This window comes from Xiphophorus maculatus, chromosome 22 (genome assembly GCF_002775205.1).
Source record: "Xiphophorus maculatus strain JP 163 A chromosome 22, X_maculatus-5.0-male, whole genome shotgun sequence".
Taxonomy (NCBI): domain Eukaryota; kingdom Metazoa; phylum Chordata; class Actinopteri; order Cyprinodontiformes; family Poeciliidae; genus Xiphophorus; species Xiphophorus maculatus.
This window is the reverse complement of record NC_036464.1, coordinates 25,275,017-25,296,952: the sequence shown is the minus strand read 5'-3', so window position 1 is coordinate 25,296,952 and position 21,936 is coordinate 25,275,017. Positions and strand designations below refer to the sequence as shown.

The window sequence follows — 21,936 nt, the reverse complement described above, 5'->3', positions numbered from 1 at the left end:
CCTTGATTTAAAGGAACTTGGTTTTTCAGCAGTTTTGCTGTTTTCTGAAAGTTTGCTGCAGATTAGAGGAGCATAAAAACTGAATGCTGCTTCTCCATGTCTGGTTCTGGTTCTGGAGTAAACCTGAGTGGTCTGGTAGGATGATACAGGACCAGGTGCCTAAATTTTACGGCGGCTTATTTTACGCACAAGTCGGCATGTATAAAAACCCCAAAGCACTTTACATACAGTATTGATGCACAGAGTCACATGCTGATGTCGAAGCCACAGCTGCAATGCAGTTTTCCGGTCATTTCTTTGGGAATCTTCCACAGTTCTTAACTTGCCATCATTAAAGTCATGGGGCTTTGACTTCAGTTAAAGCTGTTCAAAAAAAGTCATTCTACTGGGATTTTAATGAACATTGTTCAAATAAAACCTGTTCCAACCGTTCAATTGTTGCAATAAATAAAGTAATTACTATTCTGGAAAAGACAAAACGCCACACAAATCTAAAATGTATAACTTTATATATATATAAAAAAGTGAAACATTACATTTAACCTTTTACATCAGAAATTATTGCATCAAGATTTAGTAAAGCAGTACAAGAAGCATTTATTATCAACTCAAATGTAGTCCAGAGGTCGACTCTGCTTTCCCTGGCTAAAAGGATTTCATATGATTTCTGAAATGTTTCTAATCTATCCTTGAAACAAAAATATAAAAACAGAATACAAAAAAGATCAAAAGTACCTTATTTTACCAGCTTCAGACTAGCTTTTTTTTTAAAACCAGTGATGATGCAAATTGTTCAGTGTATGAGACCACTATACCAGTAAGCTACAAATAAAACATTTTTGGCCAGCCTAAAAAAACAAAACAACAAAAGGCTCAAAAACTTCTCTAATGGGGAAAATTCATAAAACCAAACTCTGCAGTGGCTCAACTGCCAATGGGCATGAACTAAAATTCACAAACTAACATCTCACGGATGCAGTTACTCCAGCACACTTAAACTCATGCAGCTACTTTTCCTCAGTACTGGTACATTCACATCATGTCATCATCTCCTCCTCCGTACATGTCGGCCAGTTTCTTGAAGCGAGGCCCCCAGTCGCTGAGGCAGTCATAGTCCTGGTCTCCATCGCTTGACGAGTTCAGAGACGAAATGCTTCCAGCTTCAGAACCGCCTCCTTCATAATCAAACACCAGCAGGGAGTCGTAGGGGGGAGCAGTCGGGTCGTTATCTGCCGCCTTTAGGTTCTGTGTCGTAGAGTGAAATATGTTATAATGCTCAAAGGCTTATTTTCCAACAGAAGTAAGTTCTTTAGTGGTGTTCTGAACTCACATCATCAATGAAGCCTCCGATATCTTCTGGGTTGGCGGGTCGAGGTTTATACACAACAGGCCGTGTCTGAAAAACTGGAGCCACTTCATCCCTGAACACATGGGGACGGTTGTCCAAACCACGGTGGAGAACACCCAGATCAAAGTAGTCCTAATGGAGAATAATGCAAAATAAAACTTCCTTTTAGATTACAAGGCATGAAAACAGTCACTGGATTAAACCACCAGAAGAGCTTGTTGAGAGTAAAGTAACATTTAAATACGTTCTCATGAACAGTTATAGCCATCTGCCCCATGTAAAAAATATTACATGTAAACAATGTTCCAGACTATAAATCTTGATTATATAAGCAGCATTTACCTGGTCCTCCTCTCCACCTCCCTCCTCATCATAACAAAAGATGTCGTCTCTGATGTCGTTATCTAGGAGCAAAGGTTGTCCCTTCTTTGGCTTGTTTTTATTTGCCAACAGTAGCAGCAGCAGGACCAGCACTGAAAGAGCATAAAGCTGACATGATTTCTCATTTCAAGAGCAGAATAATCCCATGGAGCTGGAAGGTGACCACTATGGAGAGACTGTGTCTTTAGATAAACACTGGAAAAGGAGATGAATGATACTGCCAGAATATGTCCTGGTTGATCTCATCAAGTCTGCACAGATGACAGAATACAATCTACTCCAGTCAAGACGGAGGGTGGCAGCATTCAGACAGAAACTAATCCAGACAAAAGCAGCTCATGTCACCTTCAGAGTGAAAATATCTGACACAACTCTCTTCAAGTAGCAAATTCAGTAAATTATTCTTTTAGTTAATCCATAGTTGAACTTTGTAGAATTAGCAATTTTTCTTCAGACCAACTTTCTTAGAAAGAACCCATATTGATCCAGAAATGCAGTAAATTCTTAAACTCACTAAGTAGCAGGAGGACGCCACCGAGTATTCCCAGGATGACTGGCATGCTGGAGCCAGCAATAACTTTCTCTATGCACCTCACTTCTTCTCCAGTGCAGTCACACACTTCAGCTTCGATTGTGTTGAGCTGAAACAGGCCCTGGTTGTCTGAAACCTTCATGCCCACTTTGTAAGTTCCACTCTCCAGCTCACGTGTCAAAGTCAGAACAATACCAGTTTCTGAAAAAGAAAAATATACAATAAACACACTTAAAAAACTAATTCCTACATTGTCAATTGTTTTGTCAATACAAGTTTCTTTTCATCAAGTCTTATTCCATTCCCACCACAAACATTTAGATTTGTTTTATTCAGTTGATATTAAGCAATATTTCTATTTTACTATATGCAGGTTTTATTTGCAGCGGTAACTTTGGGTCGGTCAGCTGTCTCCCAGATAAACAGAAAAGTCAACAGGCCTTTGGAATCATTTACATCACCATGATTACAGAAACAGCAACAAAATACTGTAATATAATTGTTAGTTCATATCAGTCATTCCTAGTTTACATACTGTTGTCGTTCATCCTAGCGGTCCAGTTAGTCTTAGCAGAGTCCTGTAAGGTGACGCTGTATGGAAAAGTAAAGCCTGGTCCATCTTTATCTGTTACACTTAGCAGCTGAGAAACTGGCTTCTTGTTACACATCTGTGGAAACAAAATGAATTTAAAACACTGATAGGATTATGCTACAGTATATTTGTAATTTTCTATTTAACAATTGAAAATTAAGTCAAACTATAACTCTGAAGCTCCTGAATAGGTAGGTGCAAAAGGTAAATGATCTGGTCCTGGTTCAGGTGGAGGGTACGTACTTTAACTAAACGATCGTCAACGGAGGGGGGGTTGTCGTTGACGTCCTCAAGTGTAATGATCAGAGTTCCAGTTCCTGTAGCTGGGATCTGATCTGGAGACATGGAAGATAAAAAGTAGAAGCATGAATAGTCCTGTTGACACCTTCAATGATCTACTGAGGAAGGAATCAAAAATCTCTACAAGAAAAGTTTGAGAAATTCAGAACTGCTCCAGATGATAATATTCTAAAGAATTCTTTTCAAGGCAAGCTTTACACTTTTAGCTCAAACCATTAAATTTTTTTAACTTGCAGTGATTCATATAGATTTCCTCCAAAACCATTAAGACAGTTAATCCTCACACCTACCATCATCATCATATCCACCAATCAATGCTGTGTATTTATTCTCTTTGACAGCATTATCTTCTCTGTCCATTTGGTTTCTCACTTTTATCTCACCAGTACCCTTATCAATGACAAGCCAGCCAGCTGGGTCATCGAGTATTTTATACCTGAACATCAAGGACAAAAATTTATATAAATAACACAAAGCAGGACTTTGTAAGCAGTATGATCAAGAAAAGAGATTACTTATCTACAACAGGAATTTAAAATATGCAGGCTGTGACTCTTCAAGATGGAGGATTTTCAGGTTCCTTACATGACTTTCTGTTTGCGTCCAACGTCTGGATCAGTAGCTGTGTATCGCACCACAGTGCTGTTCACAGCAAGATCCTCACGTTTGGAAACATGCTTCTCTTTAGGATCAAAGATGGGAGGTTCATTGACATCCTCCACAGTCACCACCACTGTAGCAGTGGAAGTGACCAAGGGGACAGCAAAAGGAGCCTCATTCTCCACTGTGACCAGTAGAGTGTGCTTACTGGTTCTCTCAAAGTCCAGACCCTGGTTCAGTGGAAGAAAGGTTTAATGGTAACTCAGACATGAACAGTTCAGGCTGAACTTCAGCTGATAAATGTAACTGAATTTTGCTTAAAAACAAAATACTTTGAAATAGTTACATTTGGTCCAACAGTCAGAACCTGCTGTTCCTCCTACCTTAGCAGTACTGATGATTCCTTCTTGTTTGTTTGTTCCTGTTTCCACAGTAAACAGATTTCCTGGATCTCCATCAATGATGCTGAACTTTGCATTCCAGGCCATGGTATGAGGCTCATCACCGTCCTTCACCAACATCTTAACAACTAGAGCGTCTACTTTATTCTCTTCAACTGTGGCCTCATACTGAGAGGAGACAGAAGACATTTTTAAGGTTGCTCACCACAACAAATTCCAAATTATCTTCACACATTTGCATACATATATACACATTTATCTACACAACTTGTCCTTTAACCCTTGGGGATTCTTGGGGATTCTTGGGGAAAATGGGAAATCCTGCTTTACTGCTTTTTTTGATTCTCAACATCTCAGTTGGACTGAAGGTTAATTTTGTGAAACTTGGCCAAGACTTTTTACAATTTTCGTGTAAAAAAATATTGTCCCATTGATTATTCACAAGAAAAACTAGTTTGGGTGTGATGACCTTCCTGATATTACCACAGGCGCCACCCTTTAATTAATCGAGTTAATTATTTACTATTAGATGAGAGGAACAGACTGTTTATGCAGGTGCATCTTCAGTTGGGTTAGTTTGCTGGTAATTTGTCTAAGAGACAACCAGGACTAGAGAACACCATGGAGATGATTTTACCAGATTACAAGTCAGAGGATGATGAGGATGTCTGATGTAAATATAAGCAGAAGTCAAAATTCTTATGAGGGGCAGGAATTGCAGCCTGGCAAAGGAGGACTCTGCAGCTGAGAGGAGGAAGAAGCAATGGATGATGGGAAATCTCCATGGAGAAAAAAGAGAGGAAAATCAGGATCTTCCACATATGAAAAGTCTCTGTCATACTTTTCTCCTCATATTTTAACTCCAGGATTTCTCTCTTGCCAGAATCTGCGGGCCTTTGACTACATTCATCTCTCTTTACAGATTTCCTGCAGCTAATCCTGCACTTCTCAGACCTACAGGGGAGGTCATCAGTAAATATATGGAATGATTTGGGTGAGAAGGAGCAGGTTTGGTGTCTAAATGTTAAAAATACTGCATATTTTGTTTTTTGCCCCTTCAAAATAATTGTTTTTTTTTCTGGACAAAAAGTTAAGTTTATCTGTATAGTGGCAACGAGGCAGATAAAAGTGCTTTATATAAAAAACAGGTATAAAACTAGGGCTGAAACTATTCCTCTAATGATTAGAGTATATTAAGTATTAAAATTCCTCGAGAAAAATGTATCTGTCTCAAAGCTTCGATAAATTATGTTTTATTATGTAGCGCACCTTGTTCCACCCAGATGACTTTTTTTAAAATATTGAATATTTTGGGTTTTTCGCCGTCAAACACAAGACGTTTTTAGACAAAACATAGAAAATATTTTTAAAATATGAAAAACATTATATCTGTAAGGTGGTTTTCTCTATTAAAAAAATGTCAAGTTTTCAGTGCAACTAATTTATAAATGGAGACGTTCAAACAAAACCTGTTTAAACCAGTTTAAACAACAGGTTTAAAAATTTTAAAAAGTCATGTGTTGTACTTACTCTGGACTCTGTAAAGACTGGAGCGTGATCGTTGCTGTCCGTCACTCTGATAATCACTTTGGTAAATCCAGTCAAACCTTCTCCTTTGTTGTCAGCTGCCATTACTTCCAGTTCATACTTTGGGACTTTCTGTAGAATGAAATGTTGACTTTAATTAAACAAGACACTTTTAGTTCCTCGTCACTGAACTCTAGAAAATCAGCTTTCTAAAATATTCAACACTATTTCAGTCCTCAGTTATCAAGGCAGAGCTTAGATGCCTCTAAGAAAAACTTAGTTTAGAAATTATTTAGGTTCCAACAAACAGCACAGAGCTCATTCTGAGAAACATAGAAAAAAAGATTTAATGAAATCATGCTAATTCATAATTAGGTATGTGTGTTTGTAGCTTCAAGCAGAGAACATAGAATCTGATACAGGACACTGCAGGAGAGGAGGGGAAATGATGGACACCAGGAAGAACAAGAACAGAAAAAAAACATTATACAGAATCATGTGGAGCAACTCAACCAGCAGAAACACAAACCCAAAGGACACCAGGTCTAGGTGCAAAGATAGGCTAGTTTCAATTTTAAACCTTGCTGACTTGCTGGAGGGATTTTGCAAGGCTATAAACTGAAGCAATGACTTGTGTTAATCATATTAGAGGAGTAGTTATCTGTTACTAGTAGCTCTGTTTGCTGAGCTGCATGAAGCTGATCTCAGTGAAGAGCCAAAGACCAAGTCTTTATAAGACAGAAACACCAGTCTTATGTTGTTACCAGTCCTGATAAATAATATTTATCTTCAGACTTTCTGGCAGCTTGATATGCTTCAGCTGTCAAGAGTTGCTACATTAAGTTATGGGAACTTCAGCTTAAATACAGAAAAAGAAAGAATTCATTCTGTACATTTAAGAAAATTAGTTAGAGTTTTGTCTGGATGTCTAAGAAAGTCAGTGATGGCAGAAAAAAGTAGTATATTAACATATTTGAAAAATCTGACAATGAAGACAATTTAAATCCTTTAAAAATATATATATTTCCTAGAGAGCACCAATTTATCAACGTTTTTGCTATATTTAGCTACATTTCAGACAAAAAAAAGGTATTGGCCAAAATCAAAATTGGCAGGTGAGGATTTTTAAAGATTGGTAAGTGAAGATCGGCCAAAAAACTGCAATCGGTGCACCCTATATATTTTGCTGGACGTTGCAAAAGTGGCAGATTTAAGTGTTTTAGTAACCACACTTTTCCTTATGAAAATGTACACCACCTTCACTTTTCCTGCATTTTGCTGAAAAACTGTGGCAGTCTATTTTTTCCCAAGCATCCTGCGCACACATTGAGAGTGATGAGAGCATCGTGTCTCTGCAGCAATCACAAATCTTTATTTGTAGTTTAAAATTTCTCACCATCAACTTTGAAAAGCTTTTGCTCTGACACTGATGGAAATGAGGTAGGTGATGAACTTTAACAAAGACCTAAAATATACTTTTGATATAATTTAGCATATTTTCTTGATAAGTATAATTGCCTTGTGTTCTGCTAAAGTGCAATTCCTGAAAAACTAATAATTCAAATGAAGAACTAACTCATTAACTAAATATTGCTGTTTTTTGTGCTTTAAAGAAATTACTTGTCTTAGCATGTCAACTTCAGTTAATCATAAGGTATAAATATCAGCATGATAAGTCATAATATTTAAGAATAATATTGAAACTCTTTGTTTCTTGGAGGTTTTATTCTTGGGAATTATTGAATGATCTGTTCTTAATGCCTGACCAGATTGAATTGTGAAATGATCCAGATAGAGCATGAATTAGTTAAACCAATAGAAATCACTATTTTACTCAAGCATTTTGCCAATTTACTTACTATTTTTTCTCTATATTACTCAAGCATGCATATGTTTAAAGGTCAATGGCATATGTATTTATTTTTTATTTGTTACTGTAATTCAGAGCAGGATTACTGACAGCTTTGCGTTTGAGTGATTCCATTGCAAGGTGCAAATGGAACAGAGCGGGTTTCCTCTCTAACTTCTGCTTTTGAAACTCTACATCATCTTCCCAAATCTGTGCGTTTTGTAATAAAAATACACATTAGCCTAATTCTGATTTTAGTCAGATGAGCCAAAACTGTCAGAATTCTCACCTCTCGGTCCAGTCCAGCTTCGTTGACTCTGATGACTCCAGTCGCTGGATTGATGGTAAACATGTTGGGACTGGGATCCTCTGGCTTCTGACTCATTATACGGTACCTGATATCAGAGTTGTCATTATTTGGCTCATCAGCATCTGTGGCCACAACCTGAATCACGTCAAAACCTAATCAAGAGGAAACAACGAACAGTGAGAACAGCAGCTATTAAGATTTAACAGTGAAGGTAAGCTGAACTAAGAAACTCACCACTTTAAAACAATTTGTTCTTAATGTTGACTTTTTTATATGTTCTGTTTACAATGGTGAGCAGGAAACCCATTAAACTGTATGTTATAACTAAGGAATATAATTTAGATGAGTAGCAGGTTGATAAAAAAAATAGATGTCAAACAACATAAATGGTTTACATAGTCCAGTAAAAAGTATTATCTAAATTTAAAAGAGACAAAGCCCAAATTGGTTTATTGCAGGAAACACAACCAGCTGATATTGAGCATGTAAAATTGAACAGGATGGGTTTTCAACATGTTTTTTATGCTTCCCGTAGATCTGGGAGGCAAAGGAGGGGAAAAGGGGGAGGATTTAGCTATTTAGAACTCAACTATGAACACATATCAGAAGATGAGGAAGGTTGATATATAATGATAAGATTGATGATACCATGACTACCCTCCTGAATATGTGTATTTCACCTGACAGCAATTGGTCCCTGTATAAACTTATATACAAATAAAAACAAGAAGTCAGGAAACTTTTCTATGTGGTAGTGACTTCAATGTCCTATTAACCACTAGACTGGATTCTTCTAATGGAAAAGGAGATGGTACACCTTATGGGTGATTTAGGATTAGTTGATGTTTGGAGAGAAAATTCCTACTTCTCGTACCCACACAACATATATTTTAGGTTAGATTACAGCCTTATGTTCAAGAATGATTTAAGCTCAAAAGATGTGAAGTAGTTCCCTGTACAATTTCTGATTATAATACAGTTTATGCTGATATTTGTCTGAACAGGAAAAATAGAGCTACACTCAGAAATTATTCATGGCAGAGTTAAGTTCTATGCATTTACATCTGTCTGATTTGAGCTAAAAGCTTATACATATCCATATATATATATATATATATATATACACACAGGGGTTGGACAATGAAACTGAAACACCTGGTTTTAGACCACAATAACTTATTAGTATGGTGTAGGGCCTCCTTTTGCAGCCAATACAGCGTCAATTCGTCTTGGGAATGACATATACAAGTCCTGCACAGTGGTCAGAGGGATTTTAAGCCATTCTTCTTGCAGGATAGTGGCCAGGTCACGACATGATGCTGGTGGAGGAAAATGTTTCCTGACTCCAAAACACCCCAAAGTGGCTCAATAATATTTAGATCTGGTGACTGTGCAGGCCATGGGAGATGTTCAACTTCATTTTCATGTTCATCAAACCAGTCTTGCTGTGTGTATCGGTGCATTGTCATCCTGATATATGGCACAGCCTTCAGGATACAATGTTTGAACCAGAATGGTTCGGTAGTCCTTGGCAGTGACGCGCCCATCTAGCACAAGTATGGGGCCAAGGGAATGCCATGTTATGGCAGCCCAAACCATCACTGATCCACCCCCATGCTTCACTCTGGGCATGCAACAGTCTGGGTGGTACGCTTCTTTGGGGCTTCTCCACACCGTAACTCTCCAGGATGTGGGGAAAACTGTAAAGGTGGACTCATCAGAGAACAATACATGTTTCACATTGTCCACAGCCCAAGATTTGCGCTCCTTGCACCATTGAAACCGACGTTTGGCATTGGCACGAGTGACCAAAGGTTTGGCTATAGCAGCCCGGCCATGTATATTGACCCTGTGGAGCTCCCGACGAACAGTTTTGGTGGAAACAGGAGAGTTGAGGTGCACATTTAATTCTGCCGTGATTTGGGCAGCCGTGGTTTTATGTTTTTTGGATACAATCCGGGTTAGCACCCGAACATCCCTTTCAGACAGCTTCCTCTTGCGTCCACAGTTAATCCTGTTGGATGTGGTTCGTCCTTCTTGGTGGTATGCTGACATCACCCTGGATACCGTGGCTCTTGATACATCACAAAGACTTGCTGTCTTGGTCACAGATGCGCCAGCAAGACGTGCACCAACAATTTGTCCTCTTTTGAACTCTGGTATGTCACCCATAATGTTGTGTGCATTGCAATATTTTGAGCAAAACTGGGCTCTTGCCCTGCTAATTGGACCTTCACACTCTGCTCTTATTGGTTCAATGTGCAATTAATGAAGATTGGCCACTAGGCTGGTCCAATTTAGCCATGAAACCTCCCACACTAAAATGAGAGGTGTTTCAGTTTCATTGTCCAACCCCTGTATATTACACCCTTATCCCATTGGGGCTGGGAGGGGTGCTGGTACCTATCCCTAGCTGTCAACAGGCCAGAAGAAGAGGATGTACTTTCCCATCACTCGGGTCCCACAGTTTTTGCACTGTGGAAAGAAGCCAGAGAACCTACGCAGGTACAGGGAGAACATGCAAACTCCACACGGGATCGAACACAGAACGTTCTTGCTGCCATGTAGTGCCACCAACTACGACACTGTGCAGCCCATTGTATTGTATAGATATGCCTTTAAATTAATTGGTATCTACATAATCTAATCAATTCTAGATTGTATTTAATGTAGTTAATATATACTAAGTCTAAATAAGTAAAGTTGTAAATTCTGTAGATTCTGGTATTTAAATTTTACATAAATAGTTTTCATTGTAGTTCTGAGAAGTGAAATGTAGAATGGAACACAATGTCCTTCACCAGTAGTTGGCAGTAAAGTCCCTTTAAGTTGGCTGCCCCCCCGTCTTAAGACGGTCAAAAAAGAAGAGGATGTACTTTCCCATCACTCGGGTCCATGTGATGGATATGTGACTGAGGCTCTGTGGTAGAGTCTTTTGATAGGAAAGTTATAGGTTCAATTCCAGCTTCCTTCTGTCACATTTTGATGTGCCTCTGGGCACTCATAAAAAGCTGAATATTATAAAAAAAGTATGAAGGTTATGAATACCAAGAGATATAACTGGCATTAGGAGAGCAAGCTGAATAGTATTAAAGTCGATAATATGAATGCCTACAGCAAGCATTCACATTAATGAATGCCTACAGGATTCACACTAATGATCAAAAACGTCTGTACATTTCACTGGCCGGGAGTAAAAAGGTCCTCAAAGAAGATGGCTTAAACAGGAACCTCCAACAGCTGAAGACTGGGTTAACGTAGTGAAAGAGATCCATGTATTGGAGAGACTGTCTTTTTCTGTCAAAGTGCAGATGGACACTTTCTACAAGATATGGTCAAAGTGGAGGAATTATGTCAAGCCTGTTATGTCAGATTATTTTTAAAACCATGCTATCATTCAGATTGATGCTTTGATTTGAAATGTGATGTCAAGGATTGGATTATATTCCAGCTACCAACCGTTCAGGTTCTGGTTTGTTTTGTTTTTTCTTGGAGAAAAAAAAAGATGTAAAAATAAAAGAAAGCAAAAGCTATCTAATTTTATTATTGTAATGTACTTTCTCAGTAAGAGGTTTAATATAAAAAAGTAAAAGCAGATACTTTATATTTCCCAAAGAGGGAATGTGCATATTTTGAAAAATAACTTATGTAACTGAATAAATAATAAACCAACAGCTAGACATGTCCACTGGCAAGTCGTGCTTTAACCAGTTAATGTGTGGTTGGGATCTACTCCAGGTAGCGAGTGTTTCCACTAAATGGTCTGTTCCTCACTATCATGGGTGGAACGTGAGCGCACAGGAGTTGTGGTCAACTCTCCTCTGATGTTTGCAGCAACACTCAGCAATGAAGAACCTTGAGGTTCTGATGGTCTCAAATAAACCCAGATATTTACTTTTGTCTTGTAGGAATTTATTGCTGATCATAACATAACAATAAAGACACAGATCAGCTGATTATTACCCTATGCATATAAATATAGTTACATTCTGGTACGCGTTTTTTTTTTATGTGCAACCTTTGGATTTAGGTAATGCAGTCAAAAGATTTAAACAAAAAGCTATGCCTGAACTTTATTATTATTTTCTTAATCCAAAAGGAAAAGGAAAATTTACATCACAAGTTAAAAATATGTATTTCCGATGTTTCACACAGTCGGCACAAAACTGCAGGTCCACCAGAAAGCTGACCACAACTGAACCGTTTCCTCTTTATTGCCGTTTGTTCTTCAAAGTGACGCGCTGCCATTAGCTTAGTTTGCCATTAAACTTCAAAACTTAACGTGTTCCTGGTTCTGTTCATGATTCAGAATTGTTCCTCCTTACTGAGCAGCTCTGTGATGGTTTGGACTGTTTTTAGAAACAGTACCAAATGGAAATACAAAAACTAATTTTTGCTTAATAGGCCCCTTTATATGCACCATTTTTTTGTTAAAATTGTTCAAAGGGTCCTGCCAAAAGTTTCAAGCATACTTACAACTTACTAAAAAGTAAAACATTTTCTTTTGCATGTTCATTGTCTGAATCCTGGGACTTTACCTTTTGTCGAAGCCTCTGGAACTTCTCCCTTATAGGTAGACTGATTGAAAACAGGTTTGTTGTCATTCTGGTCTATTACATTGATTATAATTTCCATAGGTTGCTCTGCATCTGTACCACTTCCGGCTTCCTCAGCATGGGCAAAAAGCTGTAAAAATGATAATTTCAACATATTAGAATAATATGATCTCTGATTTAATTTTGCAAGAAAAGGTATATTTTATTTTTCTCATTTCATAAATTATACTCAGTATATTTAATCAGAGATGACCAGTTTTATTTGAGTGTTTTTTGTAAACTTGATAATTGTTTCAGAATTTTTTTTATCTCGACTTTCTTCAATATTTCATCTTTAACAGTGAATAGAAAAGCATCAAGCTAAAGGTCCAAGAGAAAACACTGACCATGTACTTGTCCTGTTTCTCTCTGTCCAGTTCCTGTGTGACATACAGATCACCATTGTTTCTATCCATGGTGAAAAGACCAATAGGAAACTCATTAGCTCCAGGACCAGTGATTTTGTACTGGATCTTCTTCACTTTATCGATATCAGAGCGAATCTGGACAACACAGACCAAGGTTATATTCAGATACAATTAAACAAAGCACAAAAAATAGAGGAGGAATACATCTTAAAATACAAGGTACAATTGAAAGAGCAAATAAAATTACACTGAATTATCCATTCATTTTAATTTCTCTTACCCGAGCAAGAACAAGGGGATAAGGTCCTCTGTGATTCTCAGCAACATTAACAGGAGGGACAACCCAGCCTCTCTTCCTCCTCTTCAGTCCTGGATTAGATTTTGGGAAATACAGAATGGGAACCTGTGGAGCATCCTAAGGAAACAAATATTTTCTAATCAGTAAACAAACAATCAGAAAGACAAATGCATCCCGACTTGAAATTTAACACAATAAAGTTGCCGTCTGACATGAAGCTCTTAATATAAATTTTCTCTGGGCCAGAAGTTCAAATGAACCAGTCATAAAAAGACATGTGGGACATGAAGACTGTACAAAAAAAAGCATTGAAGCAGAAAATGTTAAATACAGCCACAAAGTGGCAGTGTTTCACAGAAAAACATCTCTGCTGTAAAAAGCATTTGTTCAACACAACACAGTTCCTTGGTAGTGTGAGGGTTACATAAGTACAGAGCCCACATAGAGTATTCACTTCCTTGGATGTTTTATATTTAAGCCCAAGCAGCGAAGTGCTGAGTCGGCCTATTGTAATGTTTTTATTATGGTTCAGTTTAAACAAATTGGCTCTTTGGAGGCCTAAACATATCTGAAAACTTGCCAAACTTGGTGGACGCTTTAGGCCTGCATAAAATGTATATATTTTAACATTGTCATAAAAAAATCGTAACAAACGGCTCAACACCACCACTCTGCAACTTTCAAAACACCCTGCTCATTAACCTTTATTGTGGAGGTAGAAAATTTGGTCCACTTCAATCCATTTTGGATTGTGACTTTGATCCCATTTTCACCGTTAACAGACTCCACATTTGATCAAACTCCTCCTAGAAATTTCAATCAATCAGTTTTAAACGTGGCCAGTTTGTTCATAATGCATGGCCAAATAAAAGTTAAGGGGCAAAAAACATCTCTTGGAGCCGTGGTCAAAACCCAACAGGAAGTCTTCCATTTCGGATCAAAGCCAACATTTTGTCTTTTATAGACATGTATCTAAGCAAACGCTTCTTGAAATATAGACTCCAGAGTCACTCAACAGAGTCTTGAGGCATTGAAGATCAGAAGTTATCAAAAACTTTTTTGAACGTCAAAGCATGTGGGCAACCCTCAAGACCTGACTATTCACCATGAAACATCAAGGTGCTGTTATGGATTCAGTGTTTTGTTCTCTTTTATCCTCTTCTATCTGCTTCTATCTATACACACTGCAGCTTACATAACCATGTTTATATGTGACTGCTGCCAGTCATATGTAAAAAGATTGAAACTGATTAGACTACACTTAAGGGAGGGTACAGATTGCAGAAAAGAATAAAAAGATAAATTCACGCTACAGTCTTTGCCTCACTTGGTTTCATCCATAAGGTGAGCTCAGTGTGGCCCCATTGCTGGACAGTGAATGTAACTCTGCATCTGTTCCATTTGTATGACAGGTATGGCTTGTAACATTTGATCATTTTCCAGCATTAAAGCCTGTTTTTATATAACCATATCTCATTATTTCAAGGTAATTTACACTAATGGGCTCTGGTCAGGTCCTGAAACTGGTTAACACTTACAAGGTCACAGCTTCAGCAGACTTTCTACATCTCTGTACAGACCTCCACTCATCACATTCACCAGGTCAGTTTTCAGCCAAACTATCAAGACATGCTGATGGGCTCGCACTGAACTAGACTGAAGATTTGGAATTAGGAAGAACTGCTAAATGTGCCGTCTAGTGGACGGTGCAAGAACGGCGCAAAAACGTTGATTATAACGGGATGGCAGTGCCAAAGCTCCTGCGGTTGCCATAGAGCTGTATGTGGTTTTAAATTTTATTGCCTCTATAAATCAATCATAATCAAGTTTTTTCTTAGATAAAATCCAAAAACCATTTAGATGACAATCTGAAAAAGGATGTTCATCTGCATTCTTAACAAAAAAATAAAAAAACTTTTCTGACCCATATCATACCACGTGATATGCCTTCCCTACCTGTTTAGTGGCAGAGTCCATCTCAATCTGATCATGAAGCTGGATGTTTTGGTGATGCTCAGTATTTGGATGGTTATTCCCATGATGATGTCCATCATACAGCACCATGGCGGGTACAGTCAACTTCTGACCCTGTGAGTCCCAGGAGTGGATGAAGAAGTCCCGGTGACCCTCATGAAGGACAACTTGTCTCTTTACCTGGAGTAGAAAGATCACAGTAACTTCAGCACAGCTTAATGTCAGAAGAGGGTTTGAAAAATAGATTTCAGGAAGATGATCTTAAATCTATTGTTTCATTGAGCTTGTGACAAGCAGCCTCACAAGAAGGATTTTTTTTTTATCTTTCTTTTAAAAATTTACTTAACATTATAAATTTAGCAACACTTACCCATGCCTGCAATCCATCACCTTATTTTCAGAAAAGTTAAAAATGACTTGAGTAAAGGCTGAGTTGCATTTTCACACAAAGTGTTTTCAACAGGTAGGTTATACATCCTGGGAAAGTGTTCAGGTAACTGTCAACATGATGTAGCTGTACAATATATTATTGCAAATTTTTTGCTCAGGTTCCTCTTGAAAATGAGATCTAGATCTCAACGGGGTTTACCTGATTAAGTAAAGGAATATGAATATTATTATTATTATTATTTTAAAGATTTTTCTGGCTCTAGTGGCCTTTTTGGAGAGTGTTCACACAGATGTCTTATTGTTAAGGCCAACTTCTGCACCCTTTAGAGAACTACATTTTAATAATGATTGTTAGGTGTTGTAACCACAGGGGGCAGCACTGAGCTTCTAAATTCAGAGGAAATACTGACACAGCAAAGTTGGCAATGGAGAAAATATTAATGTCCATAAAAAGTGCTGAAGATGAAGGTGATCTGTGCCATCATTGAATGCACTGTGTAAGAGGCAGGGTTATTGTACAGTTAGAGCGTGTTTGAGGTATTGAAAGCACATCTACAAATGTAATTTTGATCAATTTTGAAATCCACAATCAAAATACTTCATTCTTCAGATTTATTGTATTTTCCGGTCCACACATTCAACACTCACTGTGCGTTTACATAGAAGTAAGAATGAAACATCTGGGTGAAGCAAAAAAATTCAATATTTTTTGTGTTACAAACTTAATAGCTATGTACCATTTACACTTAAAACATTTTTCACTGCAAAAATATATTATAAAAAAATTAGCTGAAGAAAGTTGATTAGATTTGGTTTTATTTAGGGGTAATAGTACAAGAGCATACCACAGAGTTCAGAACTGAAAACCATGCAGTATTTCTATTAATTATGTTCTACTTTGCTCCCTAAAATACTTTGTTTTGAGGTAACAAGCAAACAAAATGAGAAAATGTTCAAGGGGTATGCATGCTTCAGCAAGCAAATGAAACAAAATGGCTTAAGAAAGGTTTGATGGGAAAAAATGCAATATTAGTGTTTTGGTTTTTTTTTTTTTCCAAACTACCCTGAAACTGTATATCAGCCCATACTTTTGCATCAGTACTGAAACTCAAATATGTAACATTTTGTAACTTGTGCACCTGTAAGGATCTTTATGTGAACATGGATTGAATATCTCTGTCACTCACCGTTACTACCCCATCTGTTTGGACCACAAAGCGGCTGTCATCTGTGGTGAAAAGAAATCTGGTGCGGTCCGTGCAGTCACTGAAGTCAACTGGAAATCAACAAAAATCACAAATGTTCAGATACAGAAATAACTGAGTTATGCTACCAATACCCAGGTGCTACTTCACAAGCAAATATGAAATACTTGAGTAATATGCAAGAAGGTCTTGTGGTAAGTAATACTTTAAATCAGGGGTGTCCAAACTTTTTGCAAAGAGGGCCAGATTTGATAAAGTGAAGATGCCCGGGGGCCAATAGTTTGTTCGGACATTTTTTAACTACAAAAGTTTCATGCAAATACACACCGTTATAAAACAATTTTCATTGTCACAATTATCTTTATTTTTCAAATGACAAAATAACCAAATATAAGCCACTCAGGCAGATGAGAACAACTCTAAAAACCCAAATTCTGCCTTTCATTCATATCTGGAGAGTCAGATAACATTGAACAAACTGTATGAAATACCTTAAATTTACATGAGTTTAAAAATATCTTTGCCTCAAGAACATTTTAAACAGGAGTTATAAGTAATGCAAAGTTGTCTGTTATTAAATCTTAAAACAAGTGAATTTTGCTCGTCATTTACAATATCTTTCAGAAAGTAATAGTTTGTCACATCTACAGGTTCATAACATCAACAGTAATAACCAAATCTTACTCAAGAGTTTAATAAAAATAAGTGCCATAAATCCAGGTGCATAAATGTTCGATTCGCTCTTCACTGCTGATAGTGACAGACGTTGCCGTTCAAAATACTCAATTTCATGTCCTCAACTCTCAGTGCCACACTGTTACTGCCAGGCAAACATTCGCAAATTCTTGCTTCTTCTCAGGGCAAAATGTTCTCCACCATTTTCATAACACAGTCTTTGATAAATGTATCTTCAGTAAAAGGGTTGCCATGTTTAGCTATTAACATGGCCACTTCGTAGCTTGCTTTGGTGGTATTTTCTTTTGACTCACAGGCCGGCGTGAAGAATCGCTGTTGTGATGCCAGTGCAGCTTGGAGCTGCTTCACTTTTTCAGCATGGTCACTTCCTGTTAGCTTGTTGTATGTGTTAGCATGTTTAGTCTGGTAGTGTCTCTTTACGTTGAAATCCTTAAACAAGGCAACCGTCTCATTACAAATTAGACAAGCACAATTGCCTTGATTTTCAGTGAAGAAGTATTATAATTCCCATCTCTCTTGAAAGCGGCGGCCCTCACTGTAAACTTGTTTTCTTTGCAGTGGCCATGGCAGAAATGAGTGGAGAGGGGTTCGCTGCACGGAGGCAGAGACTGATAGTATTAAAGTGGTGCTGCCACCATTTGGTGAAAGGAGGAATTACAGTTTCAAGTTTTGTGATTTATTTATTCTGTTTGACAGTGGAGGCGGGCCATAAATAATACATTATAAGACCGAAGCTGCGGGCCGTATGAAATCTGACCGCGGGCCGTGATTGGCCCTCGGGCCGGACTTTGGACATGCCTGCTTTAAATGCTTAAGGTGCCATCAAAAGAGAGTTTTTAGCTCTCATTGAGCAGATAAACAAGTTTCTTCAGAAACCCGACATTACATTTACTGTAAACTCAGACTTTGTCCAGTCTACACTCAGTCAATTCAATTCCCTTTATTTCTAATACACCAATTCACTGCAAATGTCTCAAAGCACTTCACCTACATTCATTTTAATTCAACCACACATACATAGTTATCAAACAGCACATGAGCACATGAAGCTCAGTTCATTATTCAAACTAGTTTATAGGTTTTCTATTCAAGGAAACCCAGCAGACTGCATCAAGTCATTGACTTGCAGCAGGGATTGCAAGTCAACATATGTATAGTTCTACAAGTATCACTCATTTAAAATTTATGCTAGCCACTTTCTATCAGTCTGTTTGGGAATGAAAAAGTCATGGAAAAGTCTGCAAAACAAGTTCCCATTGTTAAGTGGAGCTGAAATGTAGAAGCAGTGCATGGATTATCACAATCAGGGCCCAACATAAAATGATTCTGCTGTAACAGCAGATGAAACGAGTCAAACAAAGTGATAGCTAAAATAAATGTTGCAACCAATAAGCAACAGACTGTACACAAGACAAACATAGAACCTAATTCTACTTTGTGCCAGCTTTTGTTCAGTGTGTGCAACACCATTTGAAAAGCCAGCAGAACAAGTTCAGGGACAAGTAGAAACCTGACTGAAGATTACCTGAGCTGCAGGAATGAGTACAACACGAGAACTGAACAACTACTCGATAGCTTCACAAAATGAATCCTTCAAAGCTAAAACACAAGTAGTATTAGAAACCAACAACAGCAATAAAAACGAGACATTGACATATTCTGTTCATGGAAGGCTCACCGTACCTTTGCCCAATCGTGTGCCTTGCTTCAGGTGTTTTCTGGTCACTTTAAATATTAACAGCTCTGACTCAAATCCAGGCGTACATGATGACTCCTCTGCAACCGCGGCCTGGAAGATAACAATGAGCATTTCATTCAGGCCTGCAATCATAGGTGTGTAACAGGAGAATGCACACACACAACTACTAATGGCTCTACAGTAGTGGGAAATTGTCATGATGGTGGATTAAACAGATTTTATTTTAGAACAGCTTGAGACAGCAGAGAAATAGCCAACCTGTTGCTCAAACAGAAAGTACTTAGCAGTGACAATGTTGTGTCAACATCTTCATTTTAATAATGTAAGAGAAATAACTTTAGGGCAAGAGAGTAAAAATATATTTCAAGATATTAATAGTAAAAAGCCAATAAGTTCTCACAATCAGCAGATGATAAAGTTGTGTTTCTTAAGGCCATGTTTAAGGGTTGTCAGAATGAACTCTAAGGTCTCAGGAATATCAAAAGGAATGGTCATGACTTTTAAAAGTCAGAGATGGAAGTTGTCAATAGCTCTTTCACCTTTTGGTGGGTAAATATATTTAGCATAGAAGTTACAGAAAGGTGACAAACTAGCCACAGCTGTTAAAAGCTGCCAACCCAGTTCCTGATGATTTCAGCCATTTAAAAATCCAACAGTTCATATTCATGGCACACAGCAGATTAATCAATTTTAACCCTTTACATTTTCACAAGAGATCATTGTTAGGTTTGTCGTCTTTTTTTTCTCTTCAGCTATACAACTTTATTATGTTACTATGTGGCTTGATGTGACTGAGGCATAATGCATCAAACACTGCATCAGATGTGATCCAAGTCTGTTATACATCCGCAAAGAGCAGAAAAAAACAACTCAGTCTGCTAGTTGAACAAAAGCATAGATGACACTATACATTACAGGAATGTTCCAGCTACTATACAACTGTACAGTAAAACATATTCGACAGAAGAAACAGCATCAAAAACTGAATACTGCTTCAAAATCAAACCGAACTGGTATCAATAATGTGACGTCATTTCAATTTCCTCCAGTTGTGAGACTAAACAGAAGCAATTCTTACATTCAATCTTACTCCCAAATGTAGATGCTACATTTACAAGTTATATTTCTAACCATACCATTGGTTTTGGATTAGTAAACAGACTCAGGTAAATTTCACTCCCAACACCTGGTGACTGACTTATCACAATTATTTTATCTTTCACAACAGTGATAGAAACAACTACAAACCACCTCTTGTTCTAATGTGTTTTAGGTTTATCAAACGAAACAGTACATTTATATCCAGCCAGCCTCTCAGAATGCCTTGCACTATAAAGCTGTTTACAATAAAATATTCATATCTCGTTTATAAAAGAACTTCAACTTTTATCAAATTACTTTTTTCACACAAAGCAGCTTAAACGTTATTTTTTAAACCAATGTTAATTAAATTAACCATTGTTTGCATTTAATATTAGCTTTGTATTCCAGTCTCGTGTTTGAAATGTTTTAACGAAATTGTGTTTTTACTGTTTAAGAAGGTCTCGAGTGTTTGTGTAATTAGTTCTGTACAATGATAGTTATTAAAAAAATTTTTTAAATACTTCAAACAACAAATTTCTACTGTTTGGAAGTCTATAGTGACGTCACCTGCCGTGTGGAAGGAGACCCTGATGGGACCTCAGTTTTAATTTAAAAAAAAATCCAACATGGCGACTCAGCCTGCAGTCAACGTCACAGACGGAAACAGGGCGAGGCAATACTTTACTGTTATACACCGCAACGATAACTATTCATTAAGCAATTAGTTTAGAGCAACCGTGTGCTTGTGAAGTCAGGATAGTTTTCATCCACCTTCACCTTTAACTTCACAGTCACCCCAAGAACCTCCTTATAGCTACCCACAACATCGACAAGAAGCCGTAACTGAAACCAAATTAAGCCAAAAGCCTAAAAGTCTTTTTAAACGCTCTTTGAAAAACTGCACAGCAACACAAGTAAATAAACAGTAAACATTCAAAGTAACAGATATAACCAATAGCAAAACATGTCGAAACAATATTTTAAATAAAAGTCAAAACAGCGGGAAAAAACTCCTACCTGGAAAATGACGAATAAAACTCCCAAAACCGCAAACCAGGCGGTCCCCATTTGTGTTTGAAGCCTCTTAGAAAATCCTTCTCGTAGAAAAAAACAACTTTCTTTGTATTCCGGTGCGAAGCGTCTCCCCTTCTGTACTCTGTAAGTAGTTTCAGCGTCTGAATGCGATCAGTTCCGCGAGCTGATTCAGGTACGCTCAGTGTGACGTCAGCTCACAGGTGAGTCCCGATCCGACTTCCTCTTATGGTCATGAAGCGCCACACCTGAGGAAGGAGAGACCAGAAGTTTCGCTCACTTTTCTCTTCAGACAAGCTCGCAGATTTACAGAAGATAACGGTCTGTGGCATCCATGTGATTCACTGTAGACAGTGAGCCTGTCTAACTTCAGTGAGCTGCTCTCCATTTAGTCTCATTTCCTTTAACTGACAATTTCTCCAACAAAGATCCGCCTCCTCTTTCTCTTTCTCTCTGTCTCCCACTCATACACACACCCACATACACAATCACAATCCTATTTCTGACTAACCACATATCAAATCATATTAGCATATGAATATAATGTAAATATTAACAGAACAATAACTGGGTCATTAGACTCAAACTTAAAACTATAAACATATTGACGTTTTAAAGCTGTCAAAGTAGCTGAAGTTTCAAGTTCCCCATTTTCATTAAACATAAAAAGGAGCATACTTTCTGGCATCCAGGAAACGTCCGGAAAACAAACACAGAGTTTTCATTAAGTTTCAGTTGACTGAACGTGTATTTACA

General features: G+C 37.7%; 1 protein-coding gene across 1 annotated transcript; it reads right to left on the bottom strand.

Moving 5' to 3' along the window:
- Nucleotides 1-377: 377 nt before the first annotated feature.
- Nucleotides 378-21,546, bottom strand: LOC111606709 (B-cadherin-like). Its single transcript, XM_023327860.1, has 18 exons — nt 21,166-21,546; nt 19,050-19,155; nt 16,653-16,741; nt 15,058-15,255; nt 13,084-13,218; nt 12,783-12,938; nt 12,379-12,526; nt 7,820-7,992; nt 5,685-5,813; nt 4,137-4,322; nt 3,739-3,983; nt 3,444-3,589; nt 3,097-3,188; nt 2,797-2,929; nt 2,244-2,462; nt 1,691-1,821; nt 1,331-1,480; nt 378-1,245 (listed from the first exon to the last, which is right to left on the bottom strand). Exons 1-18 carry the CDS (start codon nt 21,214-21,216, stop codon nt 1,033-1,035), a joined length of 2,700 nt encoding a protein of 899 aa, XP_023183628.1. The 5' UTR covers nt 21,217-21,546; the 3' UTR covers nt 378-1,032.
- Nucleotides 21,547-21,936: the final 390 nt, after the last annotated feature.